We start from the raw sequence: 21,559 nt of genomic DNA, 5'->3' as shown, positions 1-21,559 counted from the left end.
CATCCAACCTTACGCCCCGATGATGACCCTAGAGGGTTGAAACACGTGTAGGCGTGCTTTTTTGTTATGCTAGGCGTACTATTTGTCATTCTAATACCAATCTCAGGACTTGTGATAATCTCAGGAATCATAATATGTGACGCAAACATATGGCGTCTTTTTTTAATATGATACCATGTGTATATGTTCTTGTACGCTACATTCAATCAAGCCTGGAATTTGAAATGGGGAGCCTGTAAGGAGGGCGACCTTCTAGTCTCTGAGCTTCATCTGTACAGCGCCTCACATAGCCTCTGCTAATAACATTGCCTATACCCACCATTAGATAACCTTCCGATGCTGGGATTGAAGAAGGCTCCAAAAGGGGTCTTCATGTTTTTAAGCTTCATTTCTGTAGGTCAGCCATTAAAATATATGAGGGGTAGTCTTGAGTCTAATATTTTATTTCCAGAAGTTACAGAGGGAGTTCTCGTTAGCCATCTCAGTCACTGAGTTAAGGTCCACCCCAAAGGGTCTTTTCTTTGGTTCTCGCTTCTATTCCAGGGCACTTAGAAGAGGAAACAAATTACTTTAAGACGGTTTTCCAGCAGGCAATTAACGCCAACCTGACTTCTCACAGAAGTCCCCAATGGATCGCCTCCCTACCCTTATTTGAAGGTATATCCGCAAAGTAGGATAGTTGCCCAAGTACAGATTTGATCCACAAAATAGCAGGAGATCACGATTCTTAATGGCAGGCATTAACCAGATACCTGGAAACAGATTCCTTTGCCTGGTGAGAAACGCCCCTCCTGCTGCACTTCCATAAGTGACAGCAATGGATAGGAGGGGTTTGTTTTTTGTATCGATGGTCGGGAGAGTAGGTTGTAGGCCCATGGGGGGCAGGCAGTGTTCAAGCGTAGTAGGCTTGAGGCCCACTGGTGGTAGTGGTGCGTATAAGGTGGTATGTGCAGTTTTGGTGCTTATGAATGTTGCAATGTAAGTGCAGATCTGCTGCCAGAGTGAGAGTTACGCCTTTTTGGATAACCGGATTCCCCGGTTCAACAAGCAGATGAGCGTGTGTCCAGTTTGTGTATGTTGATGGTGTGTGCCGCGTTTTTCTGATGTGTGAATGTGTGTTTTTGTAAAAGAAGGAAGGAAGGGAGGTGTGTCATAACTGGTTTATGGTCATTGCATCGAAAAAGATGCATCGAAATGACAATGCGTCGAAACAGATGCATCGAAAATAAAAGCATCAAAATTCTATGTTTTAAATTAAAAGTACATATCCGTCGAAACTTTTCCATCGAATGGATATGTACTTTTAAATGTAAAAGATAGCATTTCAATGCGTTTATTTTCTACATTAAAACGTTAAATGGAGCTGTCCAGTGCTGAAATTTCGGCACTGGCCAGCTCCTTGTAACGTTTTAATGTTTTTTTGTATATTAAAGGGGGGTTCCCCCCCAGCCCCTCCAACCCCCACGCCCACCCCCGCTTTACCCCAACGCTTACCCTAACCCTAAATCTAACCCTAGCTCCAACCCTAACCTTTAATCTAACCCTAGCCCCAACTATCGAAATTAACCATCGAAAATTATTTAATGAATATGCTTTTCGATGGAAAGGAAATTCAATGAATAATTTTTGATGGAAAGGTAATCGAAGGAAAGGTGTTAGATGGAAAGACCAGATAGCCTGGTTTACCCGTTTGTTCCCTGCTACCTTAATGCATGGTCCGAGTGACGTCACGAGTGGAATATTCTCTGAGTGACTGGAATGCTGGTGGATGACTGAGTGTTCCAACCCAGGCAGTTGGAAGTATGTAGCCGGCGTGGTGGGAACCAGTGGGCTCTCTGTGCTTCCTTGTGACTCCTATTGAGCCTACGTAACTGATGGCATCTGATTTAAGAAGTAACCGAATAAAGAAGCTTAAAGAATGTACCTACTGCCTCCAGAGTGATCTTACACATCTGCTTGTCTCGTGGGAATGGCTCACGGGCAACAACTCGCCTTGGAAGCAAGACAACGTGGAGCAACACAGGTTCGATCCCTGGGCTCGTGCTTAGAAACCTGTGGGTTTCTAAATAACCCATTACAATTTTACATGTAACAGGACGCCAAATGAAACTAACTTTCACCGTGGACAATAGCTCCCCTAAACGGAACCAGAGAGACTCCTGACCCATTTCATCGAACGCCTCCCTCTCCTGTGCACTTGTCACCCACAAGAGCACCTCGTACTCAGGCACATCTCCAAACACCAAAAACAAGCCTAAAAGCACCTCCCTAAACACTACCAACACAGAAGCAGTTGACATCAAAAGGCACGCATATCAATGCAAGGTCACTCGTTGCTCAAGCCCTAGACATCGGACACCTAATCAACAGAAATAACCTGGACTTCGTAGCCATTACAGAAACCTGGCTACATGAAGCAGCAGGCCCCTCACTATCCTTAGCTATCCCAGAGAGTTACTCCAGCTTCAGAACTGATAGTCAAGGTTACAAAGGTGGAGAGCAGCAATTATCTCAAACTAACTCCTCATAAGGGAAGTCCCTAACCAATCATTCCACTGAAGCAAATTACTCTCTGTCAAATTACCACTAACACACTGCAGCACCGTGACCATCCACCTCATATACAGACCACCTGGGGCGGTCGGCTCCTTCAAAGAAAACGTAGCCCAACTTCTGGTTATGAACACTAAACCCTCTTCCCAAATCATCTTGCTGGGAGACCTAAGTTTGGGTCTCAATGACCCGAAGGACGACAATACCGCGACTCTCGCCGACACATTGGAAACACTAGGCTTTACACATTGCGTCACCAACACTACACACACCAAAGGCTGCACACTTGACTGGCTGGCAGATCACAACTGCAACATCAGCATCTTGTCCAATACACCCTCCCCTTGGTCAGACCATCACCTTATATCATTCAGCACCTGTCACTAGTGGTGTACCACAAGGATCTTGTGCATCACCCACACTATACAATATTTTTACTAAACCTCTATTTGACCTTCTTGATGATCTGGGTGTCACCTACTAGAACTACGCGGACAACAATCAAATAGTCATACCCTTAACAGGTAACCATGACCCTGACACCAAATCACTTTACAAAATCTACCAAACAATCCAGGCATGTATGGCCCAACACGGCCTCTGCCTCAACGATGAGAAGACGGAATTACTCATCATAGGTTCACAACACCAGCTAAACATGACAACTCCTTCAAATCCTTTACAATCGACGACATCTCCATCAAAGTCTCCAAGGAATTAAAAACCCTAGGCGTTTACTTGGATTCTGCCCTTACACTAACCCAACAAGTTAACGCCATAGCCTTGGCAGCAGCCTACACATCCAAACTGATCAACGCCTGCAGACCTTTCCTGTCCGCAGACAGTTGCATCATGCTGGCCAGAGCCCTTATCCTATCGAGATTAGACTACTCTACTCAGGCACCAACAAACGTAACCTAAAAAAACTACAGGTGATCCAAAATAATGCACTAAGAACAGCACTCAACATCCCAAAAGCTCCCACATATCTGTGGAGAGATGCAAAGTCCTTAGGCTGTCGGTCCAGGACCGTATTGTCTTCAAAGCCCTCTCATTGACACACACATGCATCTCACAGTCAGTCCCTAAATACCTCTCTAACAAATGTACACAGCACAAATCCAATAGACCTACCCGCAAGGCATACACGCATCTACTCCCTGTTCCCAAATACCAGCGTCAGAAAGCAAGAGGAAATAGTTTCCCAGTGGTTGTCGCTAAACAGTGGAATGCATTACCACCACCACTTAGATCGGAATCCTCCTTCTGGGCCTTCCGCAAGAATCTGAAAACTTGGCTGTTCACACGAGAGCTGTCCAACTCATGTTACGCCGCCTACGCTAGTCGCCTCACTATGCTCTCACCTGCTTGATGCTTCTGGACTACCTGTACTTGTTTAATGTATGTGTTAACTGGTGGCGCTACACCGCCACTGCATTGCAACCCCTATCCGAAATTGTAGCGACTAAATTTTCATCGTCGAATCTGATCATCATCCATGTTAAAGAAATGCTGCACCACCAACTGTAACGTCTATTGTTCCGTGATCTGACCAACTGTATGTACTATTCACAAGAAACTCAGCACCCAGATATCCCAGGGATTGGTGCGCTTTGCAAATTTCTAAATAAATAAAATAAAGCAAACACCCATACAGGGAGGGGCCTCTGAAGTACAAGCAGCTCGTAGAAGAGAAGGAGGAGTGTAGGCCTTGGCTGGAACTTTCAAACTGCCCATTTTCAGTGACAGAGAAAGCGCCGGCTGGAGGTGAGAAGGGGGGGGGGGAATATGTGGAGACGTGTGTGCGATTTTGGATTTGGGAATAGGGAGGGGATCGGAAGTTCAGGATTTTAGTATTTATTAGATTTTACATAGCACTTTACGCCAAAGCGCATATGAGTGTCCCTCGCTGAATTCACGACAGGCCGTGTGGTGAGTTGGGGGTCGAACGGTGGTTGCACAGGGTGTTCCCTGCATTGCAAGAGACCAGGGAAGGAGGCGCACAAGAAATGGTTCTCGCAGAACCAAAACCGGGCCCGGGGAACCAGCTTCAGCGAAAACGACCTGCGGGGAACCATCATAGAACCAGAACCTTTATAAAGAAATGGATGCACTCAAGCATCCTACAGAGGAAACACCAGAGAAGGTTCGGAGACCAGTTGCAAAAAGAGAGTATGCTTGAAGGCAGACAGGGCGATCGCTTTCTAAATCTAATCTTATCTATCTGACAATATAATAAAAGGCCAGATGTATGTTTGTCGCAGCGTGTTTGTCCGTTGCAGCCATAGTCTTGCGCCTTGAAACACTTGCGTGTAGGCACGTTATAAATGCCATATCATATATGTGCCTGTTGTCACCGCTAGGGGGACATGTTGGCTTAGGATATATATTGGTCCTACTGTGTCAATGAAAACTTGCGCTTTGGCCTCTGTCCAAGGGCCTGGAACTAGTTGTACCATAGTCTAAAAAGTTGTTCTTGTGTTACTTACTGTGTATTTTGTAGTTCTTTGATGCACAACATTATAATGAATGTATTTGTACAGACGTATTGTGTAAAACTTCCTTCCTGTGTGACAATCAAAAGTATTTACTGCACCTTTAAACCAACTCATATCTTTTGCAGGTTTACCCTGGTGGCTCAACAATTCTACCCATCTGAGAGACAGGAATTAACTTTAAACACCTTCGAAGGCCAAAGCAATGATATTTATGGGCCCAAAAACAGCGCCCACGAACAATCAGCAAGACATTTGGGGTGGAACACTGTACAACCCTGTCTGTGTATGTTGAGAATCTGCAACAAAGAAAACATACTCGGTCGCGTATTAAGCATGTGCATTATGTTAAAGTGTGTACTGTTAAATCATGTTACAGTGTGCTGTTAAATTATGTCACAGCGTGTGCTGTTAAAGCTCTCGTGATACCAAAAGACCACACATAGCTGGAACATTTAAAATCTGCGCAATGCCCCCCAGACGTGCGCAGTACTCCAAATTTCAAACGTATCATCAATAATCAGTTTATCCTGTGGGTGTCATTTAAAAATAGAACAAGGTTAAGTTACAACAATTCTATAAGCCGTATATAATGTAACATCCTAAACATCACTATAGAAAAACATTTAACGGTATGATTATGATGCATCGCATATAATTGCAGCCCTGTGATCTTCATGTAGATCCTTTTCATAGCATAATGCCAATTGTAACTGAAGCGACTACAACTCCCAGGGTGCATGGCTTTTAAGAGCGCGAGCAGGGGCATTGGAGCGACACCCCCGGCGGAGGTACCTGCTGTACAGGCCGGGGCCGGCCTCGCCTCCCCCAGAGAGCAGGATCCAGAGCCCGCGGATGGCCATCGCTCCCGGGGTGCCCTACCCCCGAGCCCCGGCTTTTTCCCGGTTGTTGTGAGCGCGCCCCGATTCCGGGTTGAGTGTTGGCGGCGCATGCGCACAAGGCACGAGTGCGGGTCGCGTGTCGGCGGCGCATGCGCACAGAGTGCGATTGCGGCTCTCTGCGCAGCTGCTTCCGGGGGCGCCGAGAGAGGGGGGAGCGGCCGAGCCCTGTGCAGCCCAGGAACCCAGGCGAGGAAGAGAACCAGCGGACCGCGCCCCTAGGAGGAGCCCGCCCGCCCTCGCCCACCGGGCCCGCAGCATGTGACAGCCCGCACCCCCATGGCCGCCACCGCTGAGCTCTTCGAGGTGAGTGAGACACAGGAGCCAGCAGCCCGAGCAGCGCTGCCCGCTCCCCAACTCTCCCTGGAGTGACTATCACTCACAGGGTGGGAGCCCCAAAACCCCAGCTGTGAGGTCTCCCTCGAGCCCACCCAGGGGCCGCAGCCTCCCCTCAGCCAGTAGATCACACCTCCGTTCACCCGCACAGCCCGCCTTCTTGACAGGCGTGCAACCCCCCCCACACTCCCTGGCAGGTGTGCAACCCCCCCCCCCCCACACTCCCTGGCAGGTGTGCAACCCCCCCCCCACACTCCCTGGCAGGTGTGCAACCCCCCTCCCCCACACTCCCTGGCAGGTGTGCAACCCCCCTCCCCCACACTCCCTGGCAGGTGTGCACCCCCCCCACACTCCCTGGCAGGTGTGCACCCCCCCCACACTCCCTGGCAGGTGTGCACCCCCCCCACACTCCCTGGCAGGTGTGCACCCCCCCCACACTCCCTGGCAGGTGTGCACCCCCCCCCCCCCACACTCCCTGGCAGGTGTGCACCCCCCCCCCCCACACTCCCTGGCAGGTGTGCACCCCCCCCTCACACACTCCCTGGCAGGTGTGCACCCCCCCCTCACACACTCCCTGGCAGGTGTGCAACCCTCCCCGCTCCCTGGCAGGTGTGCAGCCCCCACGCTCCCTGGCAGGTACACCCTCCCAGCCCCTCGTCAAGACAGATTTTCAGTCCCTCTCCCTGGCCAACCCCTCTCCCTGGCAGGTGTGCAACCCCTCTCCCTGACACCCTCCCAGCCCCTCTTCAAGACAGATTTTCAGTCCCTCTCCCTGGCAGGTGTGCAACCCCCCCTCCCCGACAGGTCTGCAACCACACTCCCTGGCACCCTCCCAGCCCCTCTGCATGGCAGCCCTCCCAACCCCTCTTCAAGCCAGATTTTCAGTCCCTCTTCATGACAGTTCTCCAACCCTTCATATGACCGGTCTGCAACCCCACTCCCGGACAGGTCTGCAACCCCTCTCCCAGCCCTTCATGGATGGCAGCCCTCCCAGCTCCTCTTCAAGCCAGATTTTCAGTCCATCTTCGTGACAGTTCTCCAACCCTTGGTATGACCGGTCTGCAACCCCTCTCCCTGGGACCCTCTCAGCCACTCTGCATGGCAGCACTCCCAGCCCCTCTTCAAGCCAGATTTTCAGTCCCTCATCATGACAGTTCTCCAACCCTTCGTATGACCGGTCTGCAACCCCACTCCAGGACAGGTCTGCAGCCCCCCTCCCAGACCCACATGGATGGCAGCCCTCCCAGCTCCTCTTTAAGCCAGATTTTCAGTCCCTCTTCATGACAGTTCTCCAACCCTTCTTATGACAGCTCTCTATTATCACTTTGAATCGTGACAGGTCTGCAACCCTCTTCCTGGCACCCTCCCGCCCCCTCTGCATGGCAGCCCTCCCATCCTTCAAGCCAGATTTTCAGTGCCTCTTTGTGACAGTTCTTCAACCTCTGCCCCACACTCTCCGACTGCCTGCAATGCCCCTCATGACTTCACCCATCTCGACCCCCTCTAACGCCCAGCTCATGACGGCTCACTCCAACTGCCCATATCACGATAACTTCTTCAGTGTGCACTCCAGAACCCCCGTGCCCCCCATTCTCCATTATACCAATATGTTTGACAAAACGTGTTCTTGCAATTCTTAAAAATCTAACACAGATACAGTGAGGCACAACAGGATTAAAACATATAAAATGCTTCAAAAGTCCCAACCTTTAAAACCCCATCTACAAAACAAAAATAACTTGTCCAGGCACCCCCACATTAGGAATCTTGGATTCAACAAAATCCTTAGGCTTCACCATTGACAGCGGTCTCTCCTTCCAGAAACACAATGCCAGCAACACCTAAACGGCCTGGCTCCAAATCTCGACCCGTGGCAAAATCAAACCCATCATGCCGCCGCATGTTCCCGATTGTAGTGCAGGCTCTTGTTTCTCACATTCATGGGGGTAAATCCCCTCCTGATACGGGTCCCAGCCTCTCACATTGCTCACCTAAAAGCAGTCCACCACGCAGCTGCATGTCTTATTACAGGTGTGCAGAAATATGACAGAGTCCCCCGTCCTATGCAAACTACATTTGCTTAACCTCCAGGCCAGGACACTGTTCAAGACTGCATATATCATCTGCAAAGCTGTCACGAGTAGCACACCAACGTACCTGGCGGCTAAGCTCCACATATCTGGTTGCTGCAGGAGGAGCGTGTGGCCATCGACTCAAATCACAACTAGTCTGCAAAGGAAGGTTCTACAAACAATCCTTCTCCTCTCACGCACCCACCGGTACTCGGTCTCAAAATTGACTTGGAATGCCCCCACAATTATTCAATTTCACAAATCTCTCAAGATGTGGCCTTTTCAGCAATACCTAGCCATGGACTAATCCCAATAGATGCACAGATCGTAACTCGCAGTACTGCGCTACTGTTGAAATATGCCAGCCCAAATGCTATCTATCCAGAGCCTGTACGGTGCTCTGCTGCTCTCGAGCTAGGTCTATGTTTTAAACAGTTAAATAAATTAGGGAGCCTCCCCCTTTAATAAAGCACAATATTTTGCATTAGAATACTTTGTTTGTATTTTTTTTTCTGATGAGTGCATCTTTATTGGTTCCAACCTCGCTCGTTCAGCAAAGAATTCGGCCAAATATCTTTTAGCACTTAGTTGAGGGAACAAAAAAGTTATTAAGTTGCTACAGGATCATTCCAACAGGACATCTCTCTCATAGACGTCTTTGCTGCTGCACCCTCCTGCTTCAGAGGCCGCATTCCAATGTAAATTTAAGAATACGTTCCTCGGATCTGTTGATGCCATTGTATTTTAATATGGTTCCAGTGGCACTCCAGAGGCTTCACAACCAGCTAAGAGTCAAAAAGGAGTAGAGAAGGACACACAGAATGGAAACAGAGATAATGGACTGCTCCAACTTCTGAGTAAAGCGACTGTGGATATTGGTGAATTAAAGACCAAGGTAGATTTCAGCTGAGTCATATTTAACCTTGATGGATGAGAGGTCCCCGAAGATGGCAGAGCAAATAAGGCAACTACAGATACAGAATGAGAAACTAGTCTCTGAACACGGAAACCTCTCATGGAGAAATAACCTGCTCATTGCTGAATTCCCTGAAAATATGGAAAGTGGTAAACCCAGTGGACATTTTGTAGAAGAGTCTGACTAAGATGCTTAATTTAGACCCTACAATAACTATGAAGATTGAAAGAGCCCATAGGTCGATGGGCCCCAAACCGGTGCTTGGCCAGAGACCAAGACTGCTAGTCATGGAGGACATTGCGTGTTGTTGTCCTGCCACGTTGGGGGTCTGCTCTGAGAGGGGAGTCAGCGTATGGAACGCACGAAGGAGCGGTTACGAATATATTCAAAATTTTAGTGAGATGCATAAGCCTTTTCCTGTATTCAAATGGATGTGTGTAAGGCGGGGTAAAAAAAAAAGTTGGCATTTTGGGCTGTCGCAATTGTCATGTCGACATTTTGGTACGATTCCCAGGCGTCTTCTGTTTCTTGTGTGGAAGTGAGTTTACAACCCACCCGGATATTAAGAAGTGCCAGGGACCTGCGTGACGTTAAGGCTATTCAATGTTGGGCGACACATTGAACTATGTTTCAATATACAACACTTGAGGGCTTGGTGTAACCACTGTGATTTCCACGTCTGGTGTACTGGGGGGGCGGGGGGGAATGTTACCGGGATGCGCTTTGTATTTGACTCTCTACGCCACATGTTAGTCGTAATTTGAAAATCTTCTGGAATGTTGTTGGGTGCATTTATATAATGCGGTAGGTGCAGTGGTTTCATGGCAAAATGGAAAGCTATTTTGGACTGTAATATGTGGGGAAGAGGGTATGTTTGGTATTCGTGGTTAGCATTTTTAGTTTTTCTTAGATAATTGGCCCGGTTGCTTACGTTACTGGTGGGAGTCATGTGAGATTGTGGGAGAATGCTTATCTGTACTGTGGGTGGTGGTTCTTGGAGCATGTAGGCAGAGGAGTGGGAGGCGCATATATTTTTTTGGGTATTTAATGTAATGGGTACAATTTATTTATAGAGCGCACCTAACGCGAGGGTATCTGGGCGCATTGCTTAAGGAAACCACAATAGTTGCATACATAGAGAATGCATGACAATTGGCTTGTGCTACAGAGCAAAGCTGCTTTCAAGACAAAGCATTGCTTGAGGCATACACTCTAGCTCATATACGGTAACCACTACCCCTTCCTCGTGGCCCAGCTCCATGACTCCTGCAAATCCGTACCTGGACGATCCAGCACTCTGGATACGCCACTTTGCCACAAGACCAATTCCTAACCAACCATGTACTACCGCTAAGAGAAACACTAGACTGAATACCAGAACCAGCCCACCTACCTCTCATGTCTCTCACCAGCCATTCAGTCATACCTGCCGTGATACTATCAATACCTAACCTTGCACGACTCTCAATAGAAACTCGAGGCTTGGTTCGCGGCTGCGCCTCGCACCCCAGCACTTACACGTTGGAACCATTAACACAGACACACACACTAGCCACCTCACTATACGCTCAACCTTATCTCTGGCCTACAATTCCGCCTACGACAGCACACAGTCTCACGACGCTACGTCATCTGCTGCCACCCATCCTAGTCTACCTTGTGCCTTATCAATCAGGAACCAAAAATTAGCATCTAGATGCACACACTGGTCATACCACACTAACAGCCCTGTACCTGACAACATCTGCAACACCAGCTCTCACAAACCACATCCTCCTTCGACACCCACCCCAGACACACATCAAGACAACGCCACTACGCCCCCTAAACAACAAGACAACGTTACACTCAAAGGTGCTCTGATCAACGCACGATCTATCCAAGCTCATGCCCTTGATATTGCTGATCTCATTGTCGCAGAAAACCTGGACTTACTTGCAGTCACGGAAACTTGGCTGCACGCGGCCTCTGGTCCCTCTCTGTCACTAGCCATCCCAGACAACTACTCCATAATCAGATGTGACAGGGATACTAATCAAACTAAGGGCGGCGGCCTAGCCGTCATATTTAAGAGCGCGCTCAACATCAGAACCGCAAACAGCCTTCAGTTACTCTCAGCTGAATCTCTTTCTCTTAAACTGCCTATCTCCCCCAATCATACAGCCACAGTCCACCTCATTTATAGGCCCCCTGGCCCCACATCTTCATTTGTTGAAGACATTTCCTCTTTCCTAGCATCTAGTGCGAAGCCTAGCTCCCAAATTATGTTCATGGGTGACTTCAACCTGGGTTACCTGGACAAGAATAACACCAAAGCCACCGATTTAGCAAATGTCCTGTCTGACTTCGGCTTCACACAACATATCATGGAGCCCACCCACATCAAGGGCCGTACTCTTGATTGGGTTGCCGACTTGAACTGCGCCCTCAATGATATCTCTGTATCCTCCTGCGCTTGGTCCGACCACCATTTAATTTCTTTCTCCATTAACACTAGCCCTCTTGAGGACTCGCAAAACCTCGCTCCACCCACGCTCACACGGAATAAAAAAGACATCACCACTGAGAAACTTCTACCACTCATCCTCCCTTTGTTGAACGCGGCTTCTGAGTCGTGCTCTGACCCCACAGTGTTAGTAGACACTTATAATCGTGTTATGTTAAAAGCCCTCAACACTATCGCCCCCATCAAATTGCGTAAACAAAAACCGCGGTCCCATTTGAACTCCTGGTTCACACCGCAGCTACGTGACCTACGCAAAGAAAAAAGAAAAGCCGATGTCTTATGGAAAAACGCCCCGTCCCTAGCCAACAAAAACAACCTTACGTCTGCCACCCTTGCTTATAAAGAAGCTATCCTCTCGGCTAAAAAGGAAGCATACAATAAAAGAATCACTCAAGCCCGCTCTAACACCAAGGAACTCTTTAAGATACTCAAGGAACTTGAGTCCCCTATTGCTCCTCTCGATAAGTGTATCCCGGACACTGAATGGTGCACAAATATCCAAAAAGCTCTTCTTGACAAAATTACCACTCTCCAAACTAAAATCAATGCAAAAAAAACCCACCTCTCGGGCTCAACCAGCGCCACCGTGAATCATAAAATCCAGGCGCCTAAACAAGATCTTAAACCATTCAGCTTCTCTCCCCTTTCTATCAAGGAAGTAGAAAACATCATAACTAAGCTAAAACCTTCCAATTGCCAAGGTGATGCTTGCCCTGCCGTCATCATTAAGGAAGCCGCACCTAAGCTCGCCCCATTTATTACCTCCTTCATAAATGCCTCCTTTGAATCATGTACCGTGCCTGACAACCTCAAGGATGCTTGGGTCATACCTTTAATTAAAAAAGCCAATCTGGACCCTAGCAACCCTTCAAACTACAGGCCCATCACCACCGTGCCTTATCTGCTTAAAATCCTCGATCGCGCAGCCTATCTCCAAATCCAGGAGTATCTCGAACGCAACAATCTACTAGGGTTGAGACAATCTGGTTTCCGTCCCAGGCATGGCACTGAGACAGCATTACTAGATCTAAAAACCCAAATTGAGGACCTGAAAGACAAGGGCAAAATGGCGCTCCTACTCCTCCTTGATCTCTCAGCAGCCTTTGATCTGGTCGACCACCAAATCCTCTGTCACCATCTCAAAATTGCCGCCCATTTCTCAGACGCAGCTACTTCTTGGATCACCTCATTCCTTGCTAACAGGACCATGAGGGTTTTCTCTCCACTAGAGTCCCACGTCCCTTGTGGAGTCCCTCAAGGATCCTGTGTATCTCCCACACTTTACAATGTGTTTACTAAACCACTCTTTGATGTCCTTGACTATCTGGGTGTCTCTTACACTAATTATGCGGATGACACCCAGATACTCATCCCTATCACGGGTGATTTTGTAACCGACTCTAAATCTCTCAATACAGTCTACACCGTCATCCAGGCCTGGATGGCTAATCACGGGCTCTGCCTGAACGACGAGAAAACGGAGTTAATCATCCTGGGCTCCCAAACTAAACTTTCGAAACTCGACACCAACTATAAATCCTTCACTATTGACGGGAATGACATTAAAGTGGCCAATGTCACCAAAACTCTCGGAATTTACCTTGATTCCACACTGTCCCTCATTCGACAAACTAATGCAGTTGTTTCTGCATCCTCTTACACCTGCAAATTGATCACAGCCTGCAGACCATTCCTGACTCCGGACAATTGCCTGACCCTCGCGAGAACCCTCATCCTGTCCAAAATCGACTATTGTAACGCCCTCTACCTTGGGACCAGCCAAAGAAATCTGGACAAACTCCAGGTCACGCAAAACAACGCCATAAGGGCAGCACTCAACATACCTAGACGGAACCACATTTCCAATTTTAGACGCAACATTCAATGGTTACCCATTTCCCACCGCATATCACTCAAATCACTTGTGCTCACACACAAGGCTCAGAACAATGCAGCTCCTGCCTATTTAGTATCACGCTTCTCGCAACACACAGCCATTAGACCCTTGAGATCCGCCCAGATTCACACATTGGACATCCCCAGCTTCAAATTACGCTCGGCGGGAGGGTCGAGTTTTCCGGTCCTTGCTGCCAAGCTTTGGAACTCACTTCCTAACGCCCTAAGGAACATTCCGCACTGCCTCGAATTTAAAGCCAAAGCGAAACTTTGGCTACGAGAACAAGATACCCCACCTTCCACCCCTGCATCCTTCAGCGGCTAGTGCTTGTCTCTGCACGGCTGTCTGCACATTGTCACTCCGGCTCTCTCATCTGCCTAACGCATCTAGGTTCGCCTGCCTAGCGATTCTGCTGTCATTTAAACGGATCTGATGTATACTTATCTTGCTACCGTAACTGCTCTCAGATTGTACCCTTCTCCTGTAACTGGGTTGTTACTATCTATGTTAATATCACCTGTAACGGTATACTGTATCACCCCTTCTGCAACCTATAACTTCTGCAACCTGTAACCTCCTTTCTGTAACTTGTAACTTCCTCCTAAACATGCGCCCGCAAGCCTCTGGGCAAGGTGCGCAATATAAATAAATAAATACAAATACAAATAGTTACAAGCATAAAAAATGCACAGCATTTGCCTTGTGTTACAGATCTGGCAGCTTTCTATATAAAGCATGTGACTTTGCAGAGAAAGTAGGCGACCCTTAACTCTCCTGTGCAAAGAGCCAGGATTTTACTTTTTAAAAAAAAATCCAGAATCAGGGTTCTGCTCTTAGTGCTGTGGGCAAGGAATTCCAGAGCTTGGCCGCTAGAACTGCGAACATGTTGCCCCCTGCTTTTTGCAATTTGAATCTGGCAATATTTAAGCAGTCTGTGTGTATTTAGTCCGGATGGGCCTGTTGGATTGGCTTCTGGTGAATTTGTCAACCAAGTTTTTTGGAGCAGAATTAGAGAGGCATTTGTGGGTAAATGCTAATGTTCTTAATGCAATTCTGTCTTGCACTGGGAGCCAGTGGGCATTGCGTATAACTGATGAGATGTGGTTAGCTTGTGGGATGTATAGAGCATTATAGTAGCCCAGTTTCGATAATTTGAATTCTCTGGCCAGGGTAATGCAGCTATTGGTGGACAGAAAAGGCTTGTAAGCATTAATCAGTTTGGATGTGTAGGCTGTTGCTGAGGCCATCGCATTAACTTGTCTGGTAAGTGAGAGGGTAGAGTCCAAGCATACGCTTAGTGTTTTAACTTTGTGTGAGACTTTGATGTTATTGCCGGCAATATTGAAGGATTTGTATTGGTTCTCTAGCTTATTTAGTCGTGACCGGGATCCAATAAGAAGTAACTCGGTCTTGTCATCATTCAGACAAAAGCCGTGGATGGCCATCCATGCCTGAATCCTTGGGTATATTTCATTCAGGAGTTTGGTATCTTTATCGTAGGAGCCTGTCGTAGTGAAAAGGAGTGGCGTATCATCCGCATAGTTGGTGTAGGTGACACCCAAATCATCCAGATGGTCAAATAATAGCTTAGTGAAGATATTATATAAGGTAGGGGAGAACTCCGCAGAATATTGGGGCAGGTTCGGCCGAGGCTGTCAGTGCGAATACCCTCATAGTCCTGTTCGCTAGGAAGACTGTATCCAAGCGGCAGCGGTCGTGGAGAAGGCTGCTGCCGAGGTCAAGTGTCTGCTGAGGATTTTGTGTTCGACTAAATCAAAAGCCGCTGATAAAGGCAATCTGTCCCGCCTCTGATTTATCTTTTAATTCATCCATTTGTATTTTTAAAGTCGATGAGGGCTGATTCTGTGCCATGTCTTGGTCTGAACCCCGATTGTCGCAGGCCTAGTAGGTTATTTGTTTTTAGGGGACTTTGAATTTGAAGATAAGCCAACCTGTCCAGGATTTTCAGTAGGAAGGGTACTGTAGCTATAGGCCTGTAATTGGTAGGGGAGTGTTTGTCAAGGTTCATTTTTTTAAGAAGTGGCATGACCCAGGCATCTTTGAGATTGTTAGGGACTGTGCACGTTTCAAAGGAGGTATTTATCACGGAGGTGATGAAAGGAGCGAGCTCCTTCGCCCCTTCTTTTATGACTGTCACTGGACAGATGTCCCTCTGGCATGTTGAGGGTTTTAGGCTAGCTATGATTCCTTCTACTTCCCTTTATAGTGACGGTGGCAAATTCAAATGGGCAGGAGGGTTTGGTAGGTGGGTCATGTGGCTCACTGAATTTTGTGCCTAATGGCAGGCTGAGTGTTTTGGATTCTATTTTAGTTTGTAGGAGAGAGATTTTCTCAAGTAATGCATTTTGTATATTTGCTGGTGACTTACTCTCTAAGGACAGTGAATATCTCTTAGCATTTCTGTCGTAGGTGTCGCTTTTAGTTTTTAGGATGGCTGATTTGTACTTGTTCGAGACAGTTATGAACATTTCCTTGTTCAAGTCTGTTTTTTTCCAGTTTGCTTCAGAGATTCTTTTGGAGCTGCATAAGGCTTTCAAGTCGGAAGTGAACCACTTGTTTAGGTGAGGTTGTGGCTTGCCTTTGCATGTTTTTAAAGGAGCAATTTTCTCTAAAGCGTGAAGTAGGGTTTGATTATACATCTCCACAAGAGAAAACAAGTCCTTGCTTTTTAACTTGAGTTGATTAGTAATAGGCTGTAGTAGTGGCGGTCATTTCTCCACTGTGATGTTGCGATTGTTTCTGGTAAAAGCTGGAGGGTATCCCTACAAAATAACCCCACCAAAAATATTGCCATACATATGGCCGTTTATCTTGCCATAGGCGATTATTTTTGGGGAGGATATTTTGTGGCAGCGGGGCTTGTGGGGGTGTCCCCCACACATTTTAAAATGCGGCTTTGACCCCCGCAGGGTCCATGGGTCAATATCCCCGGAAAAATATGGCGATATTTTTATATCGCTATATTTTTGCGGGGATATTAACACATGGAACCAGCTGGAGGTACTTGTAAAGTGCTGAAGTTTGTGCGCCGGCTATCGTGGATGGTAAAAGAGATAACATAGTGGTCGGACCAGGCGCAGGGACAGTTGGAGAGGATCTTGGTGTCGCATGGTTCTGCCTTTACTGTATGTCGGTTTGGTGATGCAGTGAGAGAAACCCAGCTCCGATTGTGTTAGCTAAGGCTGTTATGTTAGCGTTAACATCGTTCGTGTCATTGAGGCCTAGGTTTAGGTCTCCCAGCAGCATAATCTGGGAGCAGTTTTGGTGTCGAGTGAAGAGCTGTGTGATGTCTTCCTCAAATGAAGATAATGGGCCAGTGGGTCTATACAGGAGATGTATCAGTATAGTGCGTGCAGCCGATGACGGGAGTTAAACAGAGAGAAGTTCTCCTGAGGAAAATAGTTTGTTGGTGAATTCCCTGCGACATCACTGATTTTTAGCGATGAAGGCTACTCCCACGCCTCTGCTAACTTCTCTTTCTGTTCTGAGGATTGTTCATCAAACAAAACTGAGCTGGTTATGGAACCCCAAGGAACAACACTTGGTCCTGACTGTCGTACAACAAATAAATGTCAATGCTGACTGCTACTTTAGATCAAAATGTAATGCCTAAGCGTTACTTATACATTGTGTCAAATAGGTACTCAGTAAATTACATAAAAACATACATCAACATAGTACATGTATATTCATCCCAAACAAATTATTTGGGTCAAATTGTACAGCAATTACATTCTTTAGGGTCCTCTATGGGGGACAACATGAGCAACAGAGGTGCAATGATAGTGCAGTATATGGAGGTCACTTGGACTGGATTGTGTTGTGGTGACAAATTGAGACAAAGTCAACACAACTGTGTTTCGGCCTCAAAGCTATCCTTGTGTAGCTGTCAATTGGACGGCCTTCATCAGGTCAGAGACCTTAGATAAACAAGGCATCCTATGTAATCTTAATGAGTTGCACAGGTGCAACCCTCTGAAGGTCCAAATCGTCAGATGCAAGGAAGAAACTTTCCAAAAAGCGCCTGATCCGTAATGGAAGCAGATAGGCTTGGCACCGATAGCTCACGTCTAGATTTCAATTCTTAGCTGTCAGTGTCATGGGTACGAAAAAATAAAGACTCGATTGCTGTAAGCGGCTCTTGATAATTCTGGAAAGCTGGCGGGTACTTCAAGAAGCCTCTCGTCCTCTGAAGATTGTCTTTTTCGGGTATAGCTAGAGTGAGGGAGTGAGTAATTATTCTGGCATGTATGGTTAGAATCATGGCACATTTTTCTGGAGCTCCTTCTGTCCCGAGGCTGCAGGAGCAGCCTACCCACCTCCTCAGCTCAGCTGAGTATCTGAGGTAAGCCACAATGCTGAAGCGACATCTTAGCGTTGCCCTACAACTGCAATTTCTCTAATTAGTGCTCTCTTCGCCCGTAACATATTTGTGCATTCCAGTGCCCCACTGGGTCTTCGGGTGATCCTCACGCAGAATCTTCTACTGCCAAAATATGTTTTATATGGGAAAGAAATACTCTTCTAAAATGGCCGCGTTGTCGTGGTAGCCAAGGCTGCTTCCCCTGGAGACCAGCACTGACGCCTTATTGGCAAGCTGCGCCTTTACAGCCTATCAGGAGGCACCGGCAGGCGTAAGCCAGCCTCCAAGGAAAGGCAGACAAGAAAGGCTCCTGACCCGAGCCTGACCAGAGGCTGCCAGAGCCGGAAAATCTGCTTGGTATGCCCCCGCTATTTTCAGGGAACTTTATATTCCACGTGCACCCCTCCCAGACATACCTACTATGATGCGAACACCAACTACGCATGGCGTCACCTTCTTCTGGATCTTCATCAGCCGCACTGACTGCCTGTACAAACGGTGAGCGAGATTCCCGTCTGCTATCTCTGCCTCATAAACCTCCCGTCATGAATACATGATGCACAGGCCACGGCTCCCACTGACCCGACCTATACTTGATGAGCAAGATAAAGACATTTCATCACGTTATAAGGTGTGACCCTATGAACGTACTGTAGTCCTGTTGTATTGACTTTGTACATTTACAATTATTGTCTTGTTGCTCTATGTAATCAATGCGTATTGTATGTTTCGTACTAAATGTGTTCGCCTTCCATAGCAAACGTTAGCATGTGGCTCACCGTAAATGCAGCCATGAATACGTATTTTGCACACCTAGCCTTTCCTGTATTCTCCGATTCATGAGCTCCTGCACACTTTTTCGAATTGGCCTATTCTACTGAAATCAGTTTTAGTCGATCGCATTGTTATAGTTGCTTATATTTCACCCAGCTTATCGCATGCAATTTCCATTTAGCCCTCTCCAATCTGCTTAGATGCATATTGCACATAACATTGAATGTAGTTCGCTTGATCTATATTTCTCAGCCTATTACTTGCAATTCCGACCCAGTCCACTTAAAATATTGTGTTTTCAGCCTACTGTATGTAATTTGAATGTAGCTGGCCGTGTTTTATTTCTCAGCCCATTGCTTGCAATTCCGATTTTAGTCCATTTAAACCCTGTGCACTTAACCATTGTAAATAACGCTGAATTTAGCATGCCTGGTTACTTTTTTTAGCCCACTGTATGTAATTCCGAGTACAGCCTATGCAAACTTGTTGCTGATTCAGCCTATTGCATGCATGTAACCTCGAACCTAGCTTACTGGTTCACATCTAAATCAGTGTACTAAATTCCACTTGATTCTAGTCTATCCTACAGATATGTGACTCCACCCACTCTATGTAATCTCGAATTTAGCCTACCCTACACACTTTGCTTTCCTGTGTAATACTTGCTATACAATGGGACCCAACCTACCCTGCATATACCTGACTCAGCCTACTATATGTTGATTCGAGGTAGCCTACTCGCCACCAATTTGATCCAGTCCCCTGATCAACTAGCTTTGAAATTTAGACCACCGTCCCCTCCAAGTTCTCCACTAACACTTAAAATGCTCACATTAAGGAATCTTCTGCCCCTTCTTTTTTTTTTTTAATTAACATGTTTATTAATTTTATGAATATAAGAAAGAAAAACAATATCATTAACAGCAATACAATCAAATTCATCACCCTCAGTACCTCATCAACCACCACCCCCTTCCAAAGTTGAAATTTACCATGACATCACAGGGACTTAACAGAGAACAACTAAGAGACATCAATATCACAACTCCAAAAAACGACCCCACATTTGATCAAACAGGTTTATCTTCTTATCTCTGTGAAGAATTATTCTCTCAAATCTGGACACTTGTTTCAAATCCTCCACCCTTTGCAGAATTTGCTGCCCTGAAAAACCATCACCTCTGTGGGTAAGTAAGCTCTTCCACCATGTCATCCTCACCCAAGATAACAGTATTGTAGTCGAAATCTTCATGCAACAGTAGGATCTCATTCATCCTCATGGTGACCTTCCTCCAGAACGTCCTCAATTCGTAACTGTTCCAAATCATATGTTCAAAAGATCCAACAGCATGTTTACACTTCCAACATGCATCCAAATCAATCATACATCTTGCATGAAGCCTCTGGGACGTCCAAAAAACCCTGTTTAGAATTTTAATTTGATGGCTTTGCTCTCCCAGATTGAATGTCAGAGCCACTGTTTTGCATATGTTCCTCCATCTGTCCTCAGACATCTATGATCCAATTATCCCATTCATTTTGATAACAAGTCTTTATTTGGTTCACGGTGTTGGTTCAGATTTTTATACACTTTAGACGCCATACCTCCTTCTGATTTGTATTCTGATAACCAGATCTGCCAACCTTTGCCTCCATCTGCAGATTCATTCTGTAGAACTTTCTTCAGCTTCCTATACTCTCCCGTAGTGCAGTCCTTGAGGTCTTTTATTTGTGCAAGCCGTTTAAAACTGATCCATTTTCCATCTTCAATAAGATCCTCTAACCACTGTACTCCACCCAGCAACCAGTACGGCCAAAAAGTGGCTTTCCATTCAACTTTATATCCGGATTCAACCAAATTGGGATAAAACTATTGTCAGAAATCACTTTTTTACTCTTCTTCCAAAGATCTTTCCAACATGATCTTAAAAGCTCTGTTGGCGGAAATGATTTAAATCCAGATCCATCCACCGTAGACAGAATTGCTCTGATTGAAAGTGGAGATGATCGCCTTGACTCTGCCAATGTCTAGACATCTGTTGAATTTTCTATGAAAGGAACCAAATGTCTACCTCCAAACGGCAAGTGATAGTTTTCAAAGTCTGGAACCCCTAGACCACCACAGTCCTGGGATAACTGTAATTTCTAAAGTTTAAGGCGCGGCTGTTTATTCTGCCATATAAAGGACTGGATCAGATTCTCAATTTTCTTCAGAAAGAACTTCTTAATTTGTAAAGGGATCATACTGAGCAAGTAATTAACGCATAGTGTTGTCGTCATTTTAATTGCATGTACTCTTTCCCCCATGGACTCAAACGTAGTTCATTCCACCTTTTTCAAATCCGACTCCAAGGACTGGACTACATGAATCAGATTGACATCCATCATATTAGACACATCATTAGTTTACCAAATTCCAAGATATCGCATCTTGTCCGGGCACCAATTGAAAGTAAAGTTCCTCATTTTCAAAATAGAGCATGATCTAGACGCCGGTAGTGCTTCGGATATTGACCAATTAATCCTGTACCCAGATGCTCTGTGAAACATGTCAATTTGTTCAATTAGTACAGGAATGGAGTTCTCAACATTTTGAATAACTAGCAACATATCATTCGCATATAGCCAGACCTTCTGACATGCTTCACCATAGTGAATACCTTTAATTCTTTCATCTTCTCTTATTTTCACAGCAAGGAGTTTCATAGCAATAATAAACAAGATGGA

General features: G+C 46.4%; 2 protein-coding genes across 2 annotated transcripts in view; one reads left to right on the top strand and one right to left on the bottom strand.

Annotated features, from left to right (window-relative positions):
- Window positions 1-6,095, bottom strand: part of AP5M1 (adaptor related protein complex 5 subunit mu 1) — a 100,595-nt gene extending 94,500 nt beyond the window's left edge. Inside the window, exon 1 of the mRNA XM_069638077.1 lies at window positions 5,844-6,095. Within this exon, the coding sequence (XP_069494178.1) occupies window positions 5,844-5,911 (68 nt within the window). The 5' untranslated portion in view covers window positions 5,912-6,095. The remainder of the gene's footprint in view (window positions 1-5,843) is intronic.
- A 17-nt stretch (window positions 6,096-6,112) lies between these two features.
- EXOC5 (exocyst complex component 5) overlaps window positions 6,113-21,559 on the top strand; it is a 248,070-nt gene continuing 232,623 nt past the window's right edge. The window contains exon 1 of the mRNA XM_069638074.1: window positions 6,113-6,253. Within this exon, the coding sequence (XP_069494175.1) occupies window positions 6,227-6,253 (27 nt within the window). The 5' untranslated portion in view covers window positions 6,113-6,226. The remainder of the gene's footprint in view (window positions 6,254-21,559) is intronic.

This window comes from Ambystoma mexicanum, chromosome 14, assembly GCF_040938575.1.
Source record: "Ambystoma mexicanum isolate Mex_15411 chromosome 14, UKY_AmexF1_1, whole genome shotgun sequence".
Lineage (NCBI taxonomy): Eukaryota > Metazoa > Chordata > Amphibia > Caudata > Ambystomatidae > Ambystoma > Ambystoma mexicanum.
Note: the sequence above shows the minus strand (reverse complement) of the source record. Positions and strands in the feature narration are given on the sequence as shown.